Below are 11,713 nucleotides of genomic sequence, written 5' to 3' on the forward strand. Positions count from 1 at the left end.
CCCCCCCCCCATGACTATTTTGAGAGATATCTTGGCACTCAGATTTTTGAGCATGTTCACAGTTAGGCAACTCTGTGACTCGTGAGGAAATTGAGAAACTTTGAATGCAGTAAGACATGTTAGAGACTGACTTGTAAATTTTGGTCACCATCCAGTTGCCCATCGCAATCCATTGAAGTACTTTTATTTATAGTCATAAACTTAAAGTTTGTGTTAAAACTGAACCAACTAAAGATTTAATATGAGTCGTTAGTCATAAAAAAATAAAATATTTTAATATTTGCTTTAACATTCTTGCCATGTTTCAAGCCTAAATAACTAATAATATTATAAATTGTCCACCACCTTGCATTCCAAAGTTCAGTGATCTGTTTGGGCTCAGTGTTGCAGATGAATACATTTTAGTTCAGTATCTGTAAAACTGAAGTGTAGGTATTTTGATGTTATCTTAAGTTAGATTCTTGTTTTTGTGTTCGCACCACTGTTAACCTGAAGATACTTACCTTATCTTATATTTGGTCATTAATTCTTTGAGCCACTGCTTGAACATTCTACAAATAATCACCAAGGCAAATACCTTTTTTGAGATATTTTTTAGCACCTGGTGAAAACATCGGCATTTTCCATTGGTCTTCCTGGTTCCCTCTTTCAGGAAGTGTGTCTGGACGAAAGTGTTTATGTTGCCAAACACGTTTTTCAGCTGCCGTGGCAGGACTACTTGTTCGGTACACATTTTCAACCTTCACTAAATAATTTTAAGAAGGTTTCATTTTCATCAGTTCTATTGCTGGATGAATATGGTGCAGGCACTAAAAGTGTCCAATCTGTTCAGGCATTTTTTTTAAATTTGTAAATAATAATTCATAAACAAAACTGAAAACTTTGTAGGGGTTTGGCATAAATAAAGACTTCTTATACGTGGTTCCATTCACAGATGGAGAAAAGCTTCAGCCACTTAGGTTAGACCGTGCGCTGAACCTTCAAATATTAACCCAAGCAATCAGTTTGTTCTTTTCATACCTTTGTGTGACTGCTTACTTTCCCTCACTATTGGTCCTTCTAAGATTAGTTTATCCTTACTGATACAAGGAAGGGGTAAAAAAATTGGTGCAGATAGTTGGAAGTGCTGCATGGCAGTGCTGTCTAGAACCAGAACTCTCCATAGTTCTTTATTTCATACCAGCTATTTTTATCAGATTGTAAATATCAAGCAAAATCCACTTTTTTAGCCATTAAATACATTTTGTTATGTACTTGGAGTCTCTAGGAGTGCAGAGAAGTTGAATTTAGTTTCTCCCAGTGCTGCAAAGATGTCTTCATATCCTGTTTGGGTCATATTTTTCAATCTGTTCAGTTTTCTGTCATTTTCTGAAAGATTAAGTAAAATTATTTGTGATGGAACTGTCAAATAAGGTCTGGACTTACCAACTACATTTTTGTTGTCTTCATTCTCCTCTGGCTCTGTGCTGTTACTCTGACTCCAACATGTAAGGCTGGATGGACACGTCTTCTGCGGTTGACATCTTTTAATTAATTTTTAAATAAAGTGTTTCCACGCCGCTATATAGTCGTAAACCCCTCTATCAAACTAGAATGAATTGCTGTGGAAGATGGAAAGGGCTGGGTGTGAAGCGCCTCGTTTGGATTTAAAGAGACAGCCTCAAAACGAGTTGATCTGAGACACACCTCAGAAAAAGGGTGAAAGAGGGGCTTGTGGAGTTACAATAAGGAGGCGTTCAGACCAAAGCATTACAGTTCCACTTTATATAGACCCCAACTGAATGATTTAAATGTGAAAAAGAAGAATTAAAAGCAGGATTTTTCCACTTTAATAAAAAGAAACTGTCCATTTTTTGGTGGGCTTGTTTTATTGTCCTTTGTTGTCACATTTCCCAAGGACGTCTGTTGGGTGTAACGTTAAAGTAGAGAATGCGATGTGGTCGTCTGTGCTGTTAAACTGTGGCTCACAGACGACTTACATGGACAGAATTTAGGTATTATAAGTGTTGATACTGCCAGATTTCCCAAGAGCCTAAAAATAAAAAGACCTAGCTGTGTTTCCTTGTATTTGTTCAGAGTAGACTGGTGGTTCGTCTGTAGTTACGATTGCTGCTGACTTTCTAGGCTTGGCTTTAGTCGGAGACATTGACAGCATGTCACAGCCTGTGAAGAATTGCACTTTATCTTAGACTTTGTTATGAAACATTGCTCTTATGTCCTTACTTCCACATGTGTAACAGTTTTTAGAGCTTCACCTGACCTGTTGTTTGCTGGATTTTGGTTTACACTAAATGCAGTAATATTGGGCTTTAGTTATCAGTTGCAAAGGTCGTCGCGTTACAACACGAACGTCTTTTTAAAACCTGGTATCATCAAAACATAAGCTACTACTTTAACATTTAGAAAGAGAGAGAAAAAAGTGATTGCACCACAGTTCTGACCCAGTCTTTGTGTCAGAAACTACACTGTGCTGCAGGCCTGTGTTTAAACAGTTGCCCACATGGATTGCCTGAACACTCCCTGCTGCTCTTATCACAGTTTGTTTGAGCCACCACCACCTTACCTCACCTCTGCACACAACTAGTCCAGCTTCACTGATGCACGCTTTGATAGAACCCTGAGCAAAGGCCACTTCCTCCCCCTCGTCTCTGGAAATGCCCTTCGGAGGTAGAGAATGCCATTTATGTTTGATAAAGTAATGCAGCGTTATCATAATGAGACTCTGATAGAAGTCTCAAAGAACAGTGTTGTGTAAAGCTGCAACTAAATTTTTGTTTTGAGTTTTTTTTTTTATCATACCTCGCTCGTGACTAATTTATTTGGATGCAGGTCTCAAGAGTTGCACCACTTGGCATTGCATTACACAGCATCAATCCTTTTTTGTGGCATTAAATGTTCATATAGATCATGACCACTAAAAATGGCGTTACCAGTTTAAGACGTTTATAACGTTTCCTGTCTGTTTTGTCAGTGATAGATCCGTCTTCTGCTCAGCTTGTTTGTATAATCTGTGTTTTTTGATGAAGAGAAAAGGAGGAGTGTCTCCACCCTCTTCTGTAACACAGGCTTTTCTCTCAGTAATCTCTTTAGTAATAGTCCAAGGTGGAGTTGTATGCACAGCTATGAGCAAACACCAGTCCTGTTATCACTGTAAATAATGAAATTAGGCTGTAGGACTTAGCTCAAAATCTGCCAGTAAGTTAATCTATAAAAGTTTTGCTGTATCGTAGTTGTGGATTATTGTGTTTGCTGTTTTTGACAATGAAACCACCAGGAATGAAAATGAATGTGTGGCTCCCTCTAAATTATAATATAACATTTTTTGTGACCTCATAAAGCTTAACATGATTGTATTATTGGTTTTCTGAGTTATGTATATGTTGTTGCAGTTTTTTGTGTTTTATAAAAAGCGATACAGTAGATATTGTTTTATATTTTTGGTGTTCTGTACCAAGAAAATAAAGTAAACCATGCAAACATTCTCAATGTCACTGAACTTATATTTGTACCGCAGTTTTGCATCACCTTTATCTCCTCATGTCATCTCACCTATTTTTTTCTACTGAAACACCATCTGATCTATGATCCTCTAGAACTGTGTGAAACTTTATTTTAAAATAAGCAGTATTTCACAAAGTCAAATGTCGAAAGAAGTTTTCTGTTTGCTAATGTTCATGGCTCTTGCTGGAAATAAACAAGTAGTTTAATTGATTTAATTTTGCAAGTTTTTATCAAGCCATCTTAAAACATTTTTTCTTCATTTTGGGGAAAAATCCTTCTGGGTAGGCTGGTACTGTCAAAAAGCTGAGCTTCGCTCTCTGACTGTTATGAAGCGTGTCCCAACATGCACCTCTAATACTCCCTGTCTGAAGGCCTGTCGTACAGCACCGGTGGCCATTCCAACTCGTCCGTCTCAAGGGTTTAGGGTCTAAATGCTCTTCAGAGGTGGCTTTGAGAAGAAAAGGACTGAATTATCTGTTGGATGTATTAACTGTGGAGAAATGATCTCGGCTGGCTGTGAAACATGAGGTTGACGAAGCAGAAGAAGCTAAGCTCACTGAACATGTTATGAACATGACGGTGTCAACGTAGGTGCTGGTACTGAAGCCTGGCCGAGGCCAGTCGAACTTGTATGGGTTGGGTTTTGTTTTCATGTAAAAAGAATCCATGAACCTGGTGGTTAGTGGTGCGATCATTCCTATCTTTTGTCTTCTTTCGTCTCAGGGCAAACACAAAAACCCGTTGGACATGCCTCGTTTCTGGCGAGAAACAGAGAAACGTCAAACAAAACACCACCTTCACTTCTGGTGTGTTTAAAGAGATCCACGATTAGTTGTAACATTAAACTTTATTTGATAAACATATATTTTAACCTGTAAAATAAAGACTGTAAAAATACTGTAGGATGTAGTTTAGTAAATTTTTAAAAATATATTTTAACACGGATGGAGCCATTTTATTTACACACAAAGCATTCTGGGTAAATGTTGACGTCGATGAGGTTTATCATGCGAGGCTGCTAGTGAGCTATATCCACCCTGAAGGTTAATCTTGGACAATATCTGATGATCGACTCTTTTAAATGAAACCAGAGAGCGTTGACAGAGAGGAGAAGGTAGAAATGACTCAGCCTGGAACTGAAAATATGGATGGAGGACAACAGAGCTGCTTCATGGAAGAAGAACCTCAGCTTAGCCTGTTAGCTTTAGTGTTTAGCGCTGACGCTATTGCCTTTTATATGTATTAGCTCAGCGCTAACATAACAAGCTAAACTGAGGACCTCCATCCATATTTTCAGTTCCAGGCTGAGTCATTTCTACCTTCTCCTCTCTGTCAACGCTCTCTGGTTTCATTTAAAAGAGTCGATCATCAGATATTGTCCAAGATTAACCTTCAGGGTGGATATAGCTCACTAGCAGCCCCGCACTGAGGACCTATCCACGTCATCATTTACCCAGAATGCTTTGTGTGTAAATAAAATGGCCCCGTCTGTGCAATATATTTTGAAACATTTAGTTTAAAAATTATAAAAACTAAACACCCTACAGTATTTTTACAGTCTCTATTTTACAGTTAAAATATACGTTTATCAAATAGTCTAATGTTACAACTAATCATGGATCCCTTTAAATTCACATTTACAGAGACTCTAAACTGGAACTATTCCTCCTTTTAGCTTCTGAATGTTTTGTTTTTAAAAGCAACAGAAAATGAGTTATTCTTTGTCATTTTTCCATCTATAAAACACTTCGATGTTGTAGGCTTGATCATTTTTACAGCCTGTTGTGGAAAATATTAATGATAAAATCCACATTTACGTTTTATACCTCTCTTTTTACAGTTTCAGCAGTCTGTTTCATCAGAAGTAAAATGCCTCGGCAGAAGTTCTTACACTCTCTTGGTGAACAGTCCGCTTGTCGTTCGACAGGCCCTCCACCCAGAAGCCTCCAAAAAGGTCTTTTACTTTCCCTACAGTTTCTTATGCTCATTGAATAAATAAATAAAAAGTACTTCCATGAAATGCCAAAGACTGTATTCAGAGTTTTAGTTCCATAATAGATGTACGATCAGTTATATTAAAGTTTGAATTATTTAGAAGTGCTAGGATCTAGAAATGTGCTGGTTGGACTCTGTTTTTATTTGTGTCAGTGTTTTCTTTGGGTTTTTTGTGTTCTTATTTTACGTCAAACACTAACTCGTTGTGTTTTTGTGTCTTCCTCTCCAGAATCTGGTGCTACCTGAAAGCTGCTTCTCATTTTTTGACGTGAGGAAAGAGTTCCACAAATGCTGCCCGAATGCAGGCCCCGTGCAGAAGCTCACCCTGGCCTCCATGCTGGAATGTATCCTTTCGCTTTTAAAAATCTCCTTTTTGCACCACTACAGCCTTTCTCTACCACTCCACACACACAGTGACTCAGGCACACTGGTTTCCAAAGTAAGATGTAATTAAAAGGTTGTAGAAAAGCCAGAATAATGGCTGAAGGTGGTCAGCCTTAACTGTGTGCGCAGATGTCGGTCTCCCTGCTGTGTCGGAGCAGATGATTGGGGTGAGGGAGGTGGGGAGCATGGTGCAGCTGAGCCTCTGCCTCCTGGCTGAGCCCTACAGTAAGTAACCACATGAAATGACTTCGTTTCTCCAAATGTCAGGAACAAGAAAGCTACAAGTGAAGGAGCTGGAACATGACCCACACCTGAGCTAATAACTAAAATCAAAAATCTTTACTCTCCTTTTTCTTTTTAAAATGCATTTATGTTTAGAAACGTGTTCACACAAACAGTCTTGGTGACTGTGTGCTGCAGACAAGATACTTTAAGATATTGCTTTGCAATATCATTTCTGGCTGCATGAACAGCCTAAACCTGTCACTGTGTGAATAAATCAAACTTTAATGCAAAGTGTTCCAACTCGACCATGGCCGTCCCCTCTGGCTTTGCCCTCCTCATAACAGCCAAGTGTGTCTTTGGGTGTGATTAGTTGCAGGAATGCTGAGTGTTCAGAAGCTGCTCTGCCTGGCAGAGCTAACCTCTTCGCTACATGAAAGAAAGAAAACATTGTTTGTTTGTTTTTTTTCAACTCCGGTGATCCAAAAATACAATTAAAATGTTTTATTACTTTTCAGATCACAAGTTCTCCTGTATGGAAACCGTGATGTTCAAGTTTGACTCAGGCACATGGTATGTAAACATGTTTTAATATTTCAAGTATTTGTGTGTCTCTCTGCTGTCGCTACACCTGTCAACCAGCAGAGTTACTTACAGGTTTACACACACACACGCACACGCACGCACACACACACGCACACCCGCCTTTCAGCTGTGTGCAGAGCTCAGACCTTGGGCTCTAAGCATTAATTACAGCAACAAGAAAACCACAAGTGTGCTATTAAGGCAGTCCAACTTTGCCATCAAGTGCTTACCTGGATATTCAGTAGCAGGGCACCAGATCCCGCTGCTCTCAGAAAGCCTTAAGCCTATCACCTTGCCTGCCCTCTGACATTTAACCACGACAGTGTGCTTCTGTGTTCTGCACTTGCTGTCTGAGGACAATTAGCTCAACGTTACAGGGAACCCAAAGAAATCTTAGTCTGAAATACTAATGTTTGTTCGTTTGAAATGATCCTGATACTTTGTGCAGCAGTAAGAGCGAGCCTGTGGACAGTGAGACGGTGATCAGAGCTCGAGGGCTTCCATGGCAGTCCTCAGACCAAGATATTGCCCGCTTCTTTAAAGGACTTAATATTGCCAAGTAGGTTTTGCTGTGGTTAAATTTCTTCAAACTCTGAACAGAATTTACCCCAAACATTTTAAAACTGCAGCTTGTATCGTGTCTGTCAGTGGTGGGCAGCGCTAATCCAAAAATTAGCTCCGCAATTTCTAAAGCGCTTATGAAAATATTTAGGTCCGCAACTTCAAAAGCGCTTATGCCATAGAAATACTAGTGGGAACAAATTTTAAAGCACAAGTTCAATTTGACACATAGTAGCGGCAATAATTCATGTACAGTATATGCACAACACTGCCAACTAGCGGTTTATGAACTCTTTTACAACTTAATACTATAACCACCGATTGCTGGGGATGTGATTTCCTGAAACAGGCCTTTAGTTCCTGGTGTAAAAATTAAAAAGTTGTTGAGGATTACTAGTTCGGCTGCTTCTTTGTCTTTTTCTTTTATTTGTTGTAGATTTTTTATTGAAGCATCAATAAAGCAATTTTAAAACTGTTTATTGGAAAACTGAAACGATGCATTCAGGGTACATGATGGATTTGATTTGTGACGGGAAACGAAAGCACGCAGTACAGGAAACTATCTTCCCTTCAAAATAAGAGCTTGGATTTTAAAGTTTTCCATGTAGTTGCTCCAGTTGACCACTAGATGTCTGTCTTCACCAGCATAACATCTTTAAATCATTTCTGTGTCTCTAACCCCGTTGCTTCAACCAATTACGTCAAGTATTGAGCTCCAGCGTTTAAACTTTGTTTTTTTAAAATAAGGAGCTCCGATTGTAAAGTAAAATAAATGAATACATACAAAATTTTAGTATGGATTACAAACATTTACTGTTTTTGCTATTGCCTTCCTGCTACGTAAGTATTCACAAAGCATTGTGGGAAAGCAGAACTGTGGCTCAAAGCAACAGTCAGCAAGGATGTATACCTTCWCAATAAGTGTGTTTATCTGGGAGGGGTGCTGATTCATTGACAGCCACACCTTCCGCTGTTCAAGATAATAATGACTGGCAGATAATTAGTTATTAGCAGTACTGCATTTTAATTTTAGAAAGCGCAAATCCGCTTATGAATTATAAAAATTAGTAAGACCGCTAAAGCGCAAATTAAATATTTATGTCCGCAATTAGCGGATTTGCACTTTAGCGGGCTGGTGCCCACCACTGGTGTCTGTAAAGCGAAACACTGACTTAAGTTTATGATGACTTTAACATTTAGTTATCATGGTTTTACTAAAAGTACAAAAAAAGGAACATTTTTATCTTCAAACCAGCTGAAGATCTACATGAAGTCCAGTTTCTTTGCATCAGGACATGTGTGTGTTTGTGTGTGTCAGGGGCGGCGTGGCTCTGTGTCTGAACGCTCAGGGGAGGAGGAACGGGGAAGCCTTAGTTCGTTTCATCAACTCTGAACATCGAGACCTGGCTCTGGAGCGCCACAAACATCACATGGGCAGCCGATACATCGAGGTTGGCTTTAGAATTCATTTCTTAACTTATGTTGATTTTTACCACTCTAAACTGCTCATCAAGAGATTGACCAAAACCCTGCAGACTTCATAAAGTTTAGTTTAAACCTATTGAAGCGGGCTTGTGTAGAAAGGTTATGAAACAAATGAGTAGAAATATCTTGATGCATCTCAATAATCCAGGTAGGGCATAAAATCAGTAGGTCCTGTGGATGGGTTCTTCATCGCTGAAACGTTTCATCTCTTCTCCTTTTGAACTTTGTTAGACTCATGAGAAATGGGTTTAATTGATGGGACTGATGAGCTATCGGCTAGTCCAGTGAGACTATGGCCAAATTTAATTTCTGCCATCCTAAAACAACTAAATTTCTTCATGCAAATGAGATATATATATATATATATATATATATAGATATAGATATAGATATAGAGATGTAGATATACTTTGTTTTTTGCCCCCCAACAAGTGCATGTAGTGGCAACTTGCATTTCTGGTATCGTCTGAAGCACATCCAGCAGGGAATTATATTTCTGCCAGAATAAATATTTTTGCAAAGGTCATGGTGTTATAATAAAGTTGTTTTTATGATGACAACAATCCATTTTGGTTTTGGCCCGACTCAAATTAGCGGTTAGCTCGTCAGACTGGTCAGTTTTAAACTCTTGTTTCTTCAAACGGTGGTTGTTCAGTCAACTATTATCAACAAGTGAATTAATTGTTTCTAACATTTCTACAGAACCTTTATTTAAAAGACCCAACCCATCCGTTTACTTCAAACATGTTTTTAATACATGACTTAATATTTTCAATTAGAATACAGAAGGTGTGCTTGATTAAAAATTATTACTTATGATTGAAACTTGTTTGTTGCGTTTTCAGGTCTATAAAGCCACAGGAGAGGAGTTTCTCAAGATTGCTGGAGGTCAGATTTCATTTACTTTTTTTTTTTTTTGCTTTTTCTCATCTTGTTTGGTTTGTCTGCATGAAAAGTCAGACATTTTGTTGGCACGAGTTGGAGCATTTTATTTCACAGCCTACCAGTAGGACTCCCAGCACCCACTCACCTGCACACAGTGAGTGTGTGTGTGAGTGTGTGAAGGTGCAGCTCAGTAGTTCTTCTGTTACCTGTGTGTCTTTGCCTCAGGCAGCTAGTATTGGACAAATAAAAGACACTTTGTATTGATCGTCCCTCAGTGAACCCCCCACCCTCTGCTGTCGTAACCCTTCCTCACTTCCTCGTCCTAAGGCCAGCCCCTCTGAGGCCAGTTGGAGTGAAATCTCACTCCGGGCTACGATCAGCTCACCTGTTGGGTTCCACTCCCGCGGGGCAGACATGTGGTGAAAAGACAGACCCTGTTCTGTTACTGAGGGGGTGTGAAAAGACAAAGGCAGGACTCGAGCCTTCTGGATCATTGAGCAGCAGTAACACAGGACAGAGATAGCTGACAACACACTCACACACACACTCCCAGCAGATATCTTACAGTGGCTGCTGGTCAGACTCTGGACTTTGCACAGACAAGGGGACATCATCACAGATCGAAAGCACGCTGGACTTCAAACAAACTAATCAGATTATTTTTAATGCAAATGGAAGCAGCAAATATGAAATGAGTGCTCGGTACAGAATCGTCAGTGGGTTTCAACAAAGTTACAGTTTGAGGCTCCGTTCTTCATGCAGTCCAAAGTTTGCTTTAAGCTTAATATCTTGTACAAAATCAAAATAAAAGGGAACACATTATAGACAAATCAAATGCAATTTGTAAATAACCTGCATTTATTTAGTGCTGCTCTAGTTTTCTTAAACCCATTGTGAATACACAGGAAACCTCATGCAGACTTGTTCTGTAGGGGGGTCGGTGAATAAAGCTCTGTGAAAACTCCGACATGGTTCAGCTGGCTGTGTCTGGGCACACGTCGCTGAGCAGCAGTCAGTGTGACATTACCTGGAAACAAACCAGCAACCTAAACTCTGCTTTTTGGTTCATGACGTTGTTACTTGGAAAATAATAAATGTGATTTAGAACTGGTTTCATAGCACATTAAAGGCTATTAATATTAAAACTCATCAGGTTATCTCTGAATTGAAAATGCAATTTATATTTTTTATTTATACAGTTAAACTCAATTAAACTTAATGAACTGATAGAGTATAATATTTTTAAATTTCTGTACCAATTGCATAAAAAATTCACCGAACAATATTCAACACAGGTTTGTAAAAAGATAACTTGAAATTCAGAACAGTGACAATGGAAAGATTTGAATTAAAGGAGTCACTTTATGGAACAGTCTAGTGAGATAAAGCGATTTAAATCTTTCTGCATTTCAAAGAAATATGAAAATCCTCATGATGTGGTATTTAACAAGCTGATGCTTTATGCCTTCTTAGTGTATTTGTAATGTATTGTTTTTGAAATATGAATAATAGTTTTCTGAGTTGAAAAGCTAATATTTTTATGCGAATATGAAGCAGATAGAGGTTTAAATTTTTTTATTTTATTTTGTTTTTAGTTATATGAACTATTCATATTTTTTACTGAGTGAATGAAATGAATAAATGGGGGGAAAAGGGAAAAAATGCAATTTAGAGCACTTGCGTTATAAAACACCACAGTGTGTGTGTGTGTGGAGTTACTGCAACTTTATACAACATAGAGCAGAGTGTCTTCATAACAACACAAAACAGTGTTATCTGCTTGTCAGCTCAATAAACTGCTTAATGTCAAACTCCATTTTAAACCCCTTTTTAACTGTAGGTTTATTATTACAAAAGGAGCGTTTCAACTTTTCTATAACACAAAATAATTTGTTTTTATTCAGGATAAAATAAGAAATCAGCAGACATTTGTTTTATCAATGTATTTTCACAGTAGATGTATAAACTATGACGAAGACATTAACTGTAAAGTTTAAGTTCTGTTATGTATTTAGTCTGAAGTTCAGGCTCAAAAGCAAACTTTAAAGATGAACGAATGAAAACAGTAAGAGCGACCTGACATATGATACATTAT

General features: G+C 38.4%; 1 protein-coding gene across 1 annotated transcript in view; it reads left to right on the forward strand.

Moving 5' to 3' along the window:
• The window catches only part of esrp2 (epithelial splicing regulatory protein 2), a gene marked incomplete at its 5' end in the record, with an annotated part of 26,914 nt that overhangs the window by 4,481 nt on the left and 10,720 nt on the right, over positions 1–11,713 (forward strand). The window contains 7 exon segments of the mRNA XM_014004542.1: positions 5,342–5,455; positions 5,726–5,840; positions 6,010–6,105; positions 6,621–6,675; positions 7,136–7,246; positions 8,567–8,699; positions 9,579–9,621. Coding sequence (XP_013859996.1) covers positions 5,342–5,455; positions 5,726–5,840; positions 6,010–6,105; positions 6,621–6,675; positions 7,136–7,246; positions 8,567–8,699; positions 9,579–9,621 — 667 coding nt within the window.

Source organism: Austrofundulus limnaeus, unplaced genomic scaffold (assembly GCF_001266775.1).
Source record: "Austrofundulus limnaeus strain Quisiro unplaced genomic scaffold, Austrofundulus_limnaeus-1.0 Scaffold25, whole genome shotgun sequence".
Lineage (NCBI taxonomy): Eukaryota > Metazoa > Chordata > Actinopteri > Cyprinodontiformes > Rivulidae > Austrofundulus > Austrofundulus limnaeus.